Genomic DNA, 16,939 nt, shown 5'->3' on the forward strand with positions numbered 1-16,939 from the left:
TAATTTTTTAAAAAGTGCAAAACCAAAAAAACTTTTGTGATTTTTTATGAGAATTCGTATCCCAGCCTGTTATCAACGTGCAACCAGCAGCTCATCATTGTTCTTACATTAAGTTCTTTTTGAAAAGAGGATCAGAGAGGAGGAATAGCATAATAAAAATTACTTTCCTGTCTTATTTCTTTTTAGCAAATAATTTCTTTTTTTTAACATATAGCTATCAAGAAATCAACATTCAGTACATATTTCAGAGAAAATATGCCAATTTAATAACCTTACTATACTAAAGCACTATATATCCAGAGTTTTCTCCGCTGTTATCAGAAACGTTTTACATTTTATAAAGCTTCCATTTTGTGATTTTCAGAATCACTGAATGAACTGTAATTCACTTCAAATACAGCTTGAACAGCATGCTTTGAAATCAGCAGAGGTAAAGGATCTTCAAAATAGACCTGGATATTTTAAAGCTAACCAAAGTTACGGGAGGATCATGTAGAAAAGCTTGTGGTTCAATAAGGCAACATACACAATGTGTGTGCAAAATAGCACATTTTGATATGGCCTTTACTGTGCTATTGTAATACAGACAGGGATAGTTATCCATTTATCAGATAGAAAAGAATTTGTGAAAAGTACTTGAAATAATGCTCTTCTATCTGATGGACTTGCTACTAAGAAAATATTAAATTGAGATCTTCACCTGTTCTTTCTCTCTCTAAGTCATAGTGGTGCTGTTTGCAGCTCTGAAGAGGCAACGCAAGAAGGAGCCTTTGATCCTGTCTAAAGAGGACATCAGAGACAACATTGTGAGTTATAACGATGAAGGCGGTGGAGAGGAAGACACCCAAGCCTTTGATATTGGCACACTGAGGAATCCTGCAGCTATCGAAGATAAGAAGCTTCGACGAGATATTATCCCCGAAACGTTATTTGTACCGCGGAGGACTCCTTCAGCACCAGACAACACAGATGTCCGAGATTTCATTAACCAAAGGCTAAAAGAGCATGACACTGACCCCTCTGCGCCGCCGTACGACTCACTTGCAACCTACGCCTACGAAGGCAACGATTCTATAGCTGAATCCTTGAGCTCACTGGAGTCGGGGACCACCGAAGGGGACCAAAACTATGATTATCTCCGGGAGTGGGGGCCTCGGTTCAATAAGCTCGCTGAGATGTACGGTGGAGGAGAAAGTGACAAAGACGCTTCTTAACCCGCAGTAGGCTACATTTTGGTTCCTTTGAGCGGAAGTAATTTTACAGACACCTTCTGCACTCAACAGTATTTAACATTCAGGAAAATTTTCCTGCCACTCAGCACAATGGTTTCCTTTTGAAATTGTTTTCAGTTTTTCCATTAATGTCATTCATTCTTTCTATTAGGATGCTCACTTGGAATATATACAGCATTTTATTTAATCACCTTCCAAGAGCCAAAGCTATGGAAATTCAGTGTTGTCCACTTTAGTAAAACAAACAATATCTTACCTTCAGAAATTTGAACAGGGTCATACTCCCTTAAGCAACCTCGTGTACAAGCCGCTTCTGTTAAGTACACGTTCTGCCCTTTGCAAGTGCCGCTTTTAAGAAGGCAAAGAAGAAAAAACCCAGTATGTCCTGTTCTGTACATGAAAATTCAAACAAATGTACACGTGGTGTTAATAAGTGTAATATGCAGCTGGTTTAAAAACAAAAAAAAAAGTTTGTGCAACTTCATTTCATCAAATTCTATCTGCCAATGTTTTATATTTATATTTTTGTATTTATTTTTAAGAAATAAACCAGTTTTTACAACTATGTTGATGCTTGCCTGCCTATTGTGGCCACTGATCCCAGGCTTGAAGAGAGCAAGACATTTCTCCAACGAGAGCATAGCCAGCTGCTAATACTTTTATGCAGCAGTATACTGCATGCTTTTAACCCAGTCTGAAGTGCCTGTGCTCATGGGGAGAGGATTAACTTGTACATCTACTTGCTTGCTCAAAAGTGCTACTTCCAAAAGTCTTAATGTTTGAGCAAGAATTTGTTTTAGTTTTGAGCTGAATGAAGAATATATTACTCTAGAAAGACAAGCAATTATTTTGTTGAACTATAATTCAGAAAAAAATGCTGGTACAACCAACCCATCAAATCATGAAAAATTAATTTTAAAAAGTCAAAAAATAATTCCTTCTACAGCCTTCCCTTTTGAATCTGTAACTACATTGGACAAAGCATAAAAATATCTTTAAAGAACCATTTTGAAGTATAACCCTTTACCAAAAGCAAAACTGCACACTATTGTGCAGCATCAACCTAACCATTTAAAGGTATTTTCCTTTCAAGCAGCCAGGTGAAAGGCCAAGTGTCTGTTATACTGTCCCATCCCTCAATTTACTCTGTTTTCTGAGACTCTGGGGAGAAAAAAAAAAAAAAAAAAAAAAAGCTGATAAACTAGTCAACTGTAACAGAAATCACAGTCTAGCAATCATCAAACAAAGCAGTTATCCCAAGACATTTTGAGATGTGTATTTCTTCCCACAGTCTTTAGATTACACAAGTCTGTTTTTTAAACAAGCACTCTGGGATTTCAAACATTTCAGAGATGAAATAATTTCAGAGGAAAAGCAGGATGTAATGAGGTATTCACTTATTTCCTGGAGAAGAAATATATCTGAAGGATAATCCCTCCCTTCTCCCTCTCTCTTAGCTTCTTACTGGCATAAAATCAACAGATATTGAAAATATATTAGTCCTTTGAAAAGTGAAATGCTGCATTCTTATTGCATCAGACATTTCTTCTCCTTAATGGGGTGATTAAAGTAAGTGAAGTTGAAAGCTAAATAGAGAGGCATTATGCAAGTTACTTGGGTGCAATGAAGAGCACATTTTTATTGACTTCATATCAGGTTAAAATATTTGATCCATTAAGAAACTTTGAAGATTATGGATTTTTCCTCACCACATTCAGTAATAACTTCATTAGCTAAAGAATTTTGCCATTTTCTAATAGAAAATAACTCAGAGAATATTAAGAAACATCTTGGATAATCAGCATTATAAAGTTATGCAAAAGTATTGTAGGTCATACAGCTTTTTATGACTATGTGGTAAAATGGTTCTACATTTTTTTCTTCTTTCTCAGTCCGCTAAGATTAGAGTTTATTATCAAACTGTTGCAACACTGTAATCACAATATTTATACATTTTGACAGAATTCTTTTAAAAGGACAAAACACTCAATTATACCAAGAACAAAGGAGAAAGAAGAAACTAAATAAATCTTCCTTTATCCAAAAGTAGACACAAACAACCATTCCAGGTGTAAAAAATATTCCATTTTTTACTGGATGGTTGGAAGAGCAATAGTAAGACAACGCAAGCAAAAGACGTTGTTTTAAATACACAAATGAAAGGCTAAGCTCTGAAACTGCTTTCTATCTGCAGCAGTATTGATATCAGTGACTCACCACATTGTTTCGTGAGTATAGACAGGAAATAAAACAGGATATAATACAGCTGTTTGACACCCCTTTTCTAGACCAAAATTTTGTTTAAACACATTCAGCCAACACTCTTGCATAAATTAACAAGAATCTCAATGTTTTGTTTGCAAACATGAAAAATACACATTTCTTCCCAACTTTTTAAGCATATTAGTTAGTATCAAATAAGATTATATTCTTTTCATTTGCATTACAGTACTTATTTCTGAAGATTAAGTATGTGGAAATGTTTCTTTATCACTACGTTCAAGGAAGTTACTTTATAATAGTTGAGAATAATCTGAATCAAGTATTGCAATTTAATCCTGTATGTATTATTAAATAAAATAGCAGTACACATAATACATGAGAATATATAAATACTACTAAAATTACCATATAATAGTATAAATGAAAATGTCTTTTACCACTTGTCATATGCATGGAGTTTTATTTCCCAATGCCTTTTAATAAAGGGAAAAAAATCAAATTTACTGTACAAACATTTCAGTAAACCTGACCTTAGCCTAGTGAAAGAGGAACATGCAGACAAATCATAATAAGAAGTAAGAAGCCAGTGATTCATTGGCGCATCTCATCCATTTTTAGGAATGGGATCATTCAAGCGACTGAATCTCCTCCTTAATATTTTAGGCCACCACAGAATACATACCTAGTTCTCAAACTAGGTGCTGTCCATGCTCCCAAATGCTACAAATGAGTCAGAGCAATTGAAAGCTAGTGTAGACCCTATAGTATATAGTATAGTAAAAGAGTCACACATTCAGATGTCATGAGGGGAGAAGAAAGGAATCAAGGGCATTTTCCCCAGTGATTTCCTACATTCTTGTAAGGTGAGGAACTGGAGGATGTTCAGTGGAGAATATTTAAAACAAGATGCCTCCTTCTTTAATAGTACATGCTCATCTGAACCATGTAAAATACAAAGCAGCAATGTAAAAAGCCCTGATATTGTTTAGCCTAAATGAATTTTCTATATGTTCTTGTAATAAAAATGCTGAAAGACCAAATGCAACAAAGTAAAAATACATTAATAGTGTATTTCGTGTGGACCTACAAGAAAAGAAATTCAGAAATATAATTGCAGGTATTGCAACCAATGGAGCCTCAGAAGATTGTGAGTTCTTGCAGTCCATTACCACAAGTATCAGAAAATAATAAGCAAACAAAAAAAAGAATATTCATGAGAAAAGAGGTCTGTGTGAACAATCATATGTGTACAAACTGATAACGTGAGCAATAACATGGTAGACCAATACTATTTTGTAGGGTCTTCAGGGAAAGGGTTGGTGGTAAGAACTGACCGAGAAAACTCAAAACTTACAGAATTTAAAACATACCTCAACCATCAAAATTCTCAGCGTTTTAATTAATTGCATTAACAGATCGCCATCAGTTGTTATGCTCTGATCATGCAAATTTTTTTTTACCCAACTACTGTCACAAGACAAATCAACCATACCATGTTGCGAGTCTCTCCCTTTTCTGTATCACTCCAAACAGATATTTCCATGTTTTATCCTTCAGCGGCATGCAATATTAACATGTCTGAAAAACAATGTTGGCCAAAGTCAAACAACTTATCAGTAACATCATCATTTATCATTCCTTACAAACTATCAAGAGATTACCCTCTGTTCCTTCTTCTTGTCCTGCTGTGATCAGATTGCTATTGAATCTGATAATCCCATGATCATTTTTGAACAGCCTCTTATGCTACCTGTTATGCAAAGTTGAGAGAGACAATTAAAAAAACCTGCTACTTTATTCTTCTACAAACCTCTTCCTATAACTACTGAAGGAACTAGGAAAAAAAAAAAAGCTATTAAAGGCTGCTCAGGCTGAGACATAAGTGGACAAAACAAACAACAAAAACAAAAATCCAGAAACTTTTTTTTGCCCCCATCAATGGCTACCTGAAAGAGAGAAAAAAAAAAAAAAACAATTAACTTTTTGGGAGTCAGTTACATATATACGACATGAGCATATCATAAAAGAGTATGATTCCTTACTTTTGTTCAAATGAACAAACTACACATCTGACTTCAAAAGTTACTGGAAGCATTCAAACACTATTTTTATCACACTCATTTGAACAGCAGGAAATCACTCAACAGTAATTTGTTCACTGCAAGAAGTGCAGACAGATGTTCAAGCTAAAACAACTTCATTTACTCATAGCAGTGATATCTATTATGTCCAGAAAGATTATGTAAATAGCAAACATAAGGAGAGAACAGTAAATATAAGGAGCCGTATTATGTGAGTCTATTTTTTCAGCAGGATATCACAGGCTTCCATGGGCTGTCATCACTCTAGTTTTGTGAAGGCATATTCAGTCACTATTCTAATATGGTGGAACTAGCTGAAAAAAATCACTTTTCACATAACTGAAGGGAAAAAAAAAAGTAATTACAACACAAACATTTCTAAGTCCAATAAATCTGACACATTTTTTTTTCCTCTGTCTTTTCTTTGCTGTTATCCTGGGTTTCATTTTAAAAGAATATTTGTCAACTTCAAAATGACAATTTTTAAAGTTACATTTTTTCTAAATGTGCATTTCTTTCTTTTTTTCCCAAACAAAAGTTTCAAGCCAAGCATTTAACTTCTGAGAAAATTTCACTGTCTTTAAGTTGATGTCAATCTAAATTAACAATGAGAAATAATAAAAAAAACTCTTTGAAAATGAAATTGGCAGACACTCTTTCTTTGATTTTGACTATTGAAGAGAGATGAGATTTTGGGCAGGATCATCTTTGACTCTGACCTAGTGGAGACATTCCTATAATCCTATTAAAAAGTAAAATATTTTGTACTTACGCTTGTCAAAATACTACTGAAGATTTTTTTTTTCTAAAACTAATTGCAATCATGCTTAGTGCATCACATAAAATCTTGCAACAGTTCTACCTTACATCTGTCCTTTTGAGGGGAACAGGATAAACTTTAACTATATAACATCCATCAAAATATCAGAGGAAAGCCAACAATTTAAACCAGAAAGTATCTTCTATTATCCAAACAGCCTACAGGACAACAAAGTAGCAGATATATGAAAAGTACAGCAAATCCAATAATTGAGATGATAGTTAATCAATTCTTGGAAAGTTTTAGAAGTCATAATCATGTTGACACATTTTACTTTGCTCAGGAAATTTGATAAATTTTGCAATTACGCATAAAGAATGGCTGCAGTAAAATGCATGACTCTAGTCCATCTCCCCTCCTGAACTTCATCATTACAAGTAGTTATGGAAGAAATAGATACATGTGGTTTTGACTGGTTATCAGATGGAGTGGTAATCTACTTGTTTGGAGGGACACCAGATCTCAGAAAAGACTGGTTTTAAAGCAAAGGGAAGCTGCAGGCACCCCACAGAAGGTCAGAAAAAAAAAGATTTAATCACCTTTGGGGACTTAATTTACTTGATATGGCAGTCACAGTATTTACAGGAGGAAAAGGGAGCTCCAGATGAAATAGTCCACATAAATTTCCAGGGGGGGAAAAAAAAAGGGTTTATAAATTAAACTCTCATGGGATAAAAAAGAACGTATTCACCTGAGTAAAAGACAGAAAGCCAATGGTAGGAATCAATGATCAATAATAGTGACAGACAGCTACTGGTCGAATATTTCAGAATGCAATCTCCTGATCTGGAAAAAGAGATGGACAATGGGATAACAAAGTTTATTTATGATTATTATTAACAACACTAATGAAAAGGGCCAGTTACAAGTGGAAGGATATTTGGTAGTTGAAGATGACTGATGCACAACAATCTATAGAGATTTTTCTTCTAACAGTTCGAAGTGATGCATGTGGGGGGAAAACAGGAAAGTTTTATGAAGACAGTGATGAACCATGATTATTCACAAATGAGATGAGCTTCTGGTACAGTTATTCACACTTTCTCATTTTTTATGTTATCCCTGCCTCCCTCAAAAACAATCCTCACCCTATAATTCTGACGGCAAATGGTTTGCTAATTCTCAGAATCTTTTTGTACCTGCGACTACTGTTGAATCATCAAAGAGTACTTTCTGGAAGACTATTTGAAAAACAGCATCCAGCTGTTGTGATAAGGAAAAATAGTAACGGCAAGAAAATATTCTCTTACTGGAACTCAAGTAAGAGGGTATTTTTATGCTTGCTTTTGCTAGTTATGAATATGCAGCTGCACTTAAACAGGGGTGGTCCCAAAATATTAATTTATCCTAAAAAAAATAGTTAAGATTGTTTAAGAATTATTCTGTTGTTTGTTACTGTATATTGATGCATTCAAGACAAAATTGAACAAAAAGAAAATAGTACTATTTCTAATAGTACATTCTGATGTCCATATGTGTTACTTGCATGTATATTTGTTTATATACATATATAAATCTATATATGTATATTTACATACATATATACTTATACATATATATGTACATTACATATGCACACACACATGCTATATATGTACACATATCTATGCATATATAGTGTGTGTGTGTGTGTGTGTGACATGGACAATAACATTTTTCACATTGACAAGAGACATTTTTCCAAATGCCATCATAACCTTTCTAGATGACACTCCCTGCAGAGAAACTTTACAGATAGCTACTATGCACAATGATGCCAAACATGTATAAACATTCTTGCTTCATCATCTCAAAATTGTGACCTAAATAGTATCAGGATAAATGAGGCTAGAAGCAAAAAAAAAGAGAAAAAAAAAATTGAAAGCATAAAGATAGTTTCATGGCCTTTAACTATATCTTCTGGAAAAAAGAAATAGTTCTTGTAAAAATAGCAGTCCTCTGTAGCTAAAGGCCTTCTTCTGTACCAGTGCACTATTGCTCACAGAATAGACCTGCTTTGGAAATGGATTAAGAATATCATATAAGACTTCTGTGCAGAGAAGTCCTTGCCTCTTTTGAACAACCAACTGGATTGTGCCCAGGAACAGATTTTTTTTTTTTCCATTTCTACAGCTATCAGAGTTCATCTACACTACTGGCAGAAATAAATAAATAAACAAACAAACAAACAAAAATTACCAATTCAGCTTGAATTTGTGAGAACTAAACCTGAGGGAAAACGTTTCTGAAATGCAAGTGTCAAGTATTTGCAAAGAGAACAAAAATCAAAAAGAGACGTATAACCTTTAATATTGAGAATTCAAAGCTATGCATCTCAGAACTAGAGGACAGTTTTTACTTTCATCTTTGCTCTTCAGCTCATCATTTGTAAAATTCAGATAAAAAAAAATCTTTAACTGTTGAGGTTTTTCTAATTAAATTAACTCAATTTCTTTTAGTAATGAGCACCATTGGAATGCCTGAAAAAAAAAATACTGATAGCAGCCTCTCAACCTCTCAGCAGAATGCAGTAAATTGAATCTGTAGCCACCCATTGGGCAAGGAGGAACACTCAACCATTACTTATGAAGTGCAGACTGGCTATTCTTCAGATTTAGTAAAGCAAAAGCTCGAAAAAAGGAAAATCATAGTTTGTTTTTTTAAAAGCTAACTATCTCATAATACATAGCATAATCAAATTAAGCATGAACAACTTCAGTAACCTTTGGAACCTTAGCAATGTTAGCCAACAGAGTATTTTATGCAGTAGCAATTATTACGCAATAAGAGACATATAAATTTTCCTTAGAAGCTCAACTTTTCCTTTCTGATAAGATGCAATAAACAATTTCACCAGCACATTTTTCAAAGTTGCCTAGAGTAAAGTACTCACTATAAACCAGCTTGTTTCTTTGCTTTATGTGTAGCAAACAAGGGTCTGTTACATAATGACGTCCTAAAACCCAGAAGCTTCCATAAGTCTACCCAATAAACCTATATAATCCTTTTCTGGCACATAACAGAATAATAATAAAAAAACCTTCAAAAACAGAAAACATTAAAAAAAAATGACAAGGAAGCCTCAATAGAGGCATAGAGATTAAAGCAAACAAACAACAAAGAAAATCTGTATATCACCCCAAACTTCCAGTGCACAGGGTGAAATGGACCTAGAGAATAATTTGAAAATATTTTTAAAAGTAGATTTAAAACTGGAATGCTTTCTTTGTCACAGCACATGAAAAAACACTCACCCACACTCCTCCTTCACCAGTTCCTTCCTGGGACTATGTGAATCCTTTTTTTATAGATGTACAGAGGCTTCACAATTGAAACAAGACATTGCCACAAGGTGCCACATGCTTAGTTTTCTCTTGTTTTTCTGATAACTATACGAGAGGAGGATAAGAGAGAGAGACAGAGAGAGAAAAATAATGTTGAATAAACTACCACTCCACATGTAGAGTCTTCAGTTCATTTGTTTTCTTGTTCATTTACCTAATACCTAATACTCTAAAACTTATTTTGAGCCCTAAGTTCCACAGTACATACATTAAAAAGGCAACACACAGCTTTTTGCTTAAACACCAAGCACCTACTTTTCTTCATTTGGTTTAGAAGTATTTTAGTAGCTTAGTTCAGGAGGATATTGTAAGCTAAGGGCACAGAAGGAGTATTAAAGGGGAACATCTTTATTATAGCTTTATTATAGCATTACATGCTGTAAATGATACAAAAGAAATTTTGCACTGGTTGGGAACTACTATAAAGCTAACATCGCTTCAGTGTAAAAAGTAGAAAAACAGTTAGCAAGACTGGGCACAGATACAGAAGTACTCTCCATCAAAGGAAAGAAAACTACTTCCACACAGGAAAAGAATGACTGAAAAAGGCATGTTCACAAATAATATGGAAACATGAATTGGAAGTTACTACTCTATGAGCCTTTAGGTGCAAGAACTAATGAAGAAGAAAATGTACCTGATTGATAGAGAATTGTTTTAAAAACAATGAAACATGTTGTAACGTGTAATACAGCATGTAATTAAGTTGTGGGAGTCATAGCCACGGATGCTTTTAAAGCCCCAACCAAACTTTATTATTTTTAATCAAAAAAAAAAATTAACAGTTCAGAAGGGGAGGGTTAGTCTTTGCAAACTTAAATCCATTTGATTCTGCTCTTATTGCTCTAATGAAAAACAAGGCAAGAAAACAAATATATAAAGCCGAATTTTAGAGGCAAGTGTCAAACAATTCACCACAGGTAGTCCTTGATTCCTATGCAGTGAAGCTAGTGTATAAAAAGAAGTGAAAAATAATTTAAGATAAACTAATTACAACATGAACTGCTGTCATTTTTTCACATATATGCCCTGACACGATAAGGATTCCTCATATTCTTAAAGACTGCCAGAATAAAATCAGATTTCTAACGTAAAATTACTCACTTAACTGCTGTAGCTTTGTCCAGCATTTGGCAGGATATAACATAATCCATGCAGGCATAAATCATGTTGAAAACTGAAAGAGTTCATTTTAGTAAAAACACACAAAAAACCCACTCAAATGATCTGCTTTCAAACTTCAAAATAAATCTTTGCAGGGTTCTACATTACCAGCCTGATTACTCTTTATTCCAAAATGCTGCTCTTTCTTTCATTGTCAACTACAGCACATATTACAAGGCAAGCAAGGCCCATCTCTTTCTAAAGCTTGCCTTAACATCACCACAATAAGCTTTGCCGAAGATGCTAAAAACAGTTTGTGAGTGACTTTTAAGACCCATACTCGGGAGAGAAGAGGAAACCTTCCTCGAAGTGGATAAATGAAAAAAAAAAAAAAAGGAAAATTGAAAAAAATTAATCAAACCGCAGAATAAACAACAAAATACAGTCTCAATAATTAAACTTAAAGCCTTTATACCTATTTATTATTGCTGTTCATTTCAATGAAAACAAGATTTCTATGATGACACCCATTAATTTAATATAAGCAATATTAATAAACTTTTTTATGAGCAGGTATTGTCCAGGTATAAACCGACTGAAAATAACTCCTCTTCAGTCACTGTCAGTTATCAATGAACATTAAGTCATTTAATACAGAAACATGTATGTATGTAAGCTACTAAAGAAAAAGAAATTCATGTTTAAGAGGAAAAATTCAAGTAGAGGAAGGCAGCCCTACAGTTTTTGACTTGCACCAAAACACTATGATATTAAAATTAATTTATGCTTCAACTGGCATTTAAATATAATTCATAAATAAAAATCATTCTTATAAAATAAGTAAAAAGTATCACAAGTAAGCAAACAATAACAGCTAAGTAAAATAAGTAATCATTCCTGCTTAGAAAATACTTATAGTGAGTTTCACTGTTCCTAGAACAGTGCTGTTACAATATAAAGTATTAAAATATTATAATAATAAGGTTTGTAACTTGCAAAAACAGCAGGTGTTTTCTTCTATCATCAGTTTGGTTTTATTTCTTCCATGCTAGCAGTGGATGAACCTCAAACCACTGTGAGGTTCAGTTCAGTTCTGCTAAGCACAAAGGAGTCTGGATGATTACATTCAGAGCCTGTCTGCATAGTTTAGGCCCCTCACCCCTCCTGGATTTCCTCTTCATAATTCCACAGCTGATGCTGAAGAATGTGGAGCTGTAAGTTGCATAATCAAGTTTCAAATATCAGGAGACATGAGTTTCATGCAATTTCTGCAGCATCCAATTTGAGTTAATCAGAAAAGCTATCAGGACCATTTACTTTATGAGTTCTGAATTTTATGTCTCCTTCATAAATACAGTGGTTTATGTCATGCACAGTCAAGGAGGTCTAAGAGAGCAGACACATAAATAAATAAAACATTCCCAATAAAATATCTTGTACCTGAGAACCAAGTACATACAAGGTAAAAATCAACCTGTTTGTTCACTGTGAAAGTCCAAGATACCCTCATCTGCTTCTCAGTGCAAAAGAACTGTCAAGGAAGTATAAAGCGGAAAACAGTAGGCTGTGGTTTTTTTTTCATTCTCTTCTTAAGCGTGTTCTTAAGAAGAGACAAACTGTTCAAGACACGAAAGGGATCTAGTTTGAAAAGAGCCTAGAACCATTCCTTGGTGTAACTTCAAAAGGGAAGTAGCATTCATTTATTTTAATGGTACCTACCCCAGGTGAATAAGCATAAAAACAGGATTAGGCAAAAACAGTAAAACTCTAATGTCTGTGACTCTGCCATTGTTCATAAAAGCAAAGAGACCATTTTTACTTATTTTTCCCAGAAAAACATTATTCCCTGTGATTCAAAATTTCTTTGAGAATAGGATGCTTATGTTAATGCCACAAGAGGTTTATTAATGTATTCAGGTATTTGCTTACAAATTGATGTTACCCCAACAAGAAGACAGGTTAGAATAAGAAGTAGCAATGGCAAAAACTATACCAAAGTGGCTAGTTTTGTGGTCATATTTGCTAGTGCTCTTCATTTAATTTTAACACTTTGAAAATATCACCTAGGCCACCGAGAGTCAAGATACAGCACATGTTATGTGTCAAAATACTTCTAATATCTGTGGAAGGTATCATCTGTTTTTCTGATTATGCAAAGATCATCATATTTTAGTTATATTTTCTTGAGTATACCTAAACAGAAAACAGAGATGCTAATGTGGAAGGCTGCCTACAGTGGTCCCTGCTCGTTTCTAATTCCTTGAATAAAAAAATATATCTTGGCATTCAGCAAACAATACTATTTTTACAACATTAAAAAAGTTGGTTAAATGTAATCTCTTACAATATTGTCAAGAACTTGTATAAAATTGAACTCCAACTCCCATGTTAACTGCACATGATATGCTACCAAAGCACATTATAAAAGTGTTCAGGAGTCTAATAAATTATTTCAGAATTACTAGCATATAACAACATTCCCAACATGTACTGGAATATAATCTCTCTCTCTCATTGAAGCACAGCTAGTTTTTATTTCAGAATATCATCAAAGGTATCAATTTTGCAAATAGGCTGTAGTACTTCCAGATATACTTTGAGAGAACACAAAATCGATGCATACTACTATAGCACTAAGAGAGTGTTAGAAACCAGCTCAGGTATTTGGAACAAGAATCCTTGAAATGGTTTCTCTAGAAAAAAAATCATTTTATGAATACAAAATTAACTAGGATTCCACCCAAATTTAATTCCCTTGCCCAAATGAGCAACACTAATCACAACACTCTACTTCAGTATAGTTTCAGATAGGAGAAAGAATGAGCAGTATTAAGCTAAAACAACAACAACAACAAAAAATGTTTATATCCTTTTATCCAGGCAACCTTATTAGCTTAGCGATTGGTTACATTCATAACAAACCAGGACATGATGAAGCATTTCTAAACTTTGTAAGTAAATCAATATGACAATGGATTGAACCAAGCCACGAAAAGAAGCCAAATTGCAACATACTCTTATCCTGGGAAACCATGAACCTTTTTCTTCAATGGGCTTTAAATCCTCCCATTTTAATCTGTGAGTCTTTCCACTTCCCCTCCTCCAATTTATTTTTTCAGATGGGCGATGTCATTTCAAGCAGATGCGTATTAGGCAGTAACGCTGCCAAACTGCTTTCACCTTAATAGTTTGGGCTCAATCACACAATGAGGGCATTAATTCATTCTACATGAATGATTAGATTGTTGGAATAGCTGTTTCAACATTATTATTTTAAGTCTTATATAAAGTATACTCAAGTACATGTTCTATAGTAGCATTATCAATATAATTCTTAAAATTACATACCAGGGAAGAATTAGAAAAAGCACAAACTTGAGATGCTTTCTATATGTACTAATGAAACATCTGAAGAATGCTCCTATATAAAGCAGTTCCCCTTTTTCTGAGTTCATACTAAAATAGCATTATCTGTATAAGAAAAGTTCTTACGCCTCACTCCCATATTGCATTTCTTGATAATATTTTTTTCAATTTATTTTACATAGGCTGAAAGTATGGTTAAAATTTGCAACAGTCTTTGGTAACTCTTCTGTGATCAAGTCTTAGAATTGTCGTAGTTCATCTTCAGCAGGACACAGCATGCTGTTCAAGTCCCTTAGAGATGTGCCTGATCAGTCAAACCCTCTAATCAGTATGCTGCTCTGATTCTACAACTATACTAGCAGTTCTACAAAGGAAAGATCATCTAATGTTGATTTTGAAGGAGAGCAAGTGCATTTCTAAACAGGTCTACACAGGGAAAAAAAACCACAAACACACACAAAAAGTGATTTTGGCATGGTCCTTTCAGGTAAACAATAGAGATGAACAGTTGACAGTTTTTCATTAAATATACCTTTTTTAGAACACCAGGTAATAGAGAAAAAACAGACAGCACTTTACCTCCTTTACCCCTTTGAAAAGGCATTTCACACCTCACTGCTCCTTATGTCATACCCTATAGATTGCTCCTTCCTTTTCTTCTTAAATAGTTATCTAAGATCATAAATTAACTTTCTTTTTTCTTTATTGGAAATGTGTGAAGGTTTGCCCTACAAAGTGAATGGAATCACTTTATGAGGGATAAACTCGTGTCTGTTACAGTCATTTCAACATCTGAATTCTGACTTTCTCAAACAGCCAGTGCTATGCAACTGGTCTTGCATAAGGCTTGCTCATCTTAAAACTTTTTTTTTCACTTGGTCATTTACTGGATTTTGGCTAGGAACTGAACAGACATGATCAAATGCCAGAGGAATCCACTGAAGCACAACCAGAGCAAAACTGGCACATGTGGCATAATATTAAGTGCTAATTCCAAAGTCATTTTTGGCAAATTATGATACTCTTGTAGAAAGGCTTTTGTGGAGTTGTGATTAAGGACAAAGCCACCCAAACAGATGGACAAGAAATGTAGGTGACCGGAAGCCGCATGTGCACATTTGTTATTGGTTTGGTGGGGGAGTTTTTTGTTTGGTTTTCTTTTTGAGCAGCAACTCCAGTCAGGAATGTAGGAATGTATCAATCGGATTACTACTGTTAACACTTAAAATGTATATCCCAAGACACTATACTGTAGTATATATAATGTGTAAAAAAAACAAATATACTTGTGCCAATTGATGTGTTTGGGATAAGTTTCTGAAAATCTCTGAACTCTACTTAAATAAAAGGTTTTTTGTTTAATACAGAAAAATGCCCATTTTTTGACTGTTCTTTTGTGGAGTTTTTTGTTTGTTTTTTAACAGAGCAAAAAGCCATCGATCACTCTTCATACATGTACACCACGTACAACAATGACAAATAGCTAACATTACAATTAAATTGACTTCTAGGTTAAATATGGCTAAACTCTGTTCCTATAACTGTAATTTCCCTATCCTTTTGAACATTACTAGGCTCCTGTAGAATATCAGACAGATTAGGTACAATAAAAAGCAGTGCTCAAACAATGAATGCACACAAGTAAAAAATTATAATCGCAACAAATGAAATAAGCAAAGGAAAAACAAATAAACAAAAAGCAGCTACCAAAAAAAAAAAGAAAAGAAAAAGAAAAACAGTGCAACTCAAGTTATCTTCCAACTGTTCAAGTCCCAGGTGTAAGCTCTGTCACCCCAACCCTTGTTTTCACACCTTCCTGCATTTCCAACTGGGAGCAACATCTCAGCTGAGAGGGACAAAACAATGTTTAGCTATTTAAGGCTAGAAATAATGGATGATTGCTGTGTAGGGACTGTGCTCCTTTTAAGCGTAGCCTTGTGCATGTGCCAGTTCATGCATGCATTTTACAGAGACTACAATAACTATGGTGACAATTTGCAACTCTTTTTAGTATCTCTTCTGGGATCAAGTCTCAGAATTGTCTTAGGTTATTTTCAGCTGGCAAGAGCATCCTGCTGAAAGGATGAGACAGTCCTTACCAGTCATGCCTTTTCAGCTCTCTCAGCTCCTTATAGGTTGCTTTTGCAGTTAACTTTCTCAGCTTTCCTGCTTATCTTTGGAAAATGTCTAGCTATTTGACCAAGCAGCCTCTTCAAAATTCAACAAATAGCAATTCAAGCATCTTAAAAGCATGCCTGTGAAGCTTTAAATAAAGCATTAACAGCCTGCTTAAACTTGTCAGTAATGTGACCAAAACCATGCAGATGATAAGCATTAATATTTGATTAGCTATTAAGACTGTCTAAAATTTCTGATACTTACCCTTTTTACGTTCTGTCTACACACAGTCATCTTTGGCTGCAAAATTGCTTACAGTGTGGATTTAGTTAACTCCTTGTTAGCATATTTAAATGATGTTTTTGCACTAAACAATTCCCTCAGTCAGTTGTAAATACCTGGTGATGAACACAAGCCTCTCAATGTTTTCTTTGCTATATCTGTTTGAGGACAGAGCACCGCAACTACAAATAAATAAATGGACCCAGAATGTCCATGAATGGTCCAGAATGACCCAGAATGGAGCATAGGCTCCTTAAGTGGGTGGATGAGAGCACCCAGCTCTAGATCCTCTGTGTAAATAAAATATTACAAATAGTCACAACAGCTTTTACTTAAATGCCACTACTGTCCAAAAATAAACAATCAATTTAGCAGGTTATAAAGATATAT

General features: G+C 34.3%; 1 protein-coding gene and 1 long non-coding RNA gene across 3 annotated transcripts in view; one reads left to right on the forward strand and one right to left on the reverse strand.

Moving 5' to 3' along the window:
* The window catches only part of CDH10 (cadherin 10), an 81,362-nt gene extending 79,564 nt beyond the window's left edge, over nucleotides 1-1,798 (forward strand). For both annotated transcript variants that reach the window (XM_088525028.1, XM_010227276.2), the window contains exon 12: nucleotides 721-1,798. In XM_088525028.1, the coding sequence (XP_088381154.1) occupies nucleotides 721-1,214 (494 nt within the window). In that variant the 3' untranslated portion in view covers nucleotides 1,215-1,798. The remainder of the gene's footprint in view (nucleotides 1-720) is intronic.
* LOC148594630 (uncharacterized) overlaps nucleotides 1-5,425 on the reverse strand; it is a 76,301-nt gene extending 70,876 nt beyond the window's left edge. The window contains exon 1 of the long non-coding RNA XR_015913392.1: nucleotides 5,402-5,425. This is a non-coding gene — a long non-coding RNA (uncharacterized LOC148594630). The remainder of the gene's footprint in view (nucleotides 1-5,401) is intronic.
* Between the last annotated feature and the right edge of the window lie 11,514 nt (nucleotides 5,426-16,939).

Source organism: Tinamus guttatus, unplaced genomic scaffold (genome assembly GCF_059628265.1).
Source record: "Tinamus guttatus ecotype Peru unplaced genomic scaffold, ASM5962826v1 Tinamus_guttatus_pri_ptg000222l, whole genome shotgun sequence".
NCBI lineage: Eukaryota > Metazoa > Chordata > Aves > Tinamiformes > Tinamidae > Tinamus > Tinamus guttatus.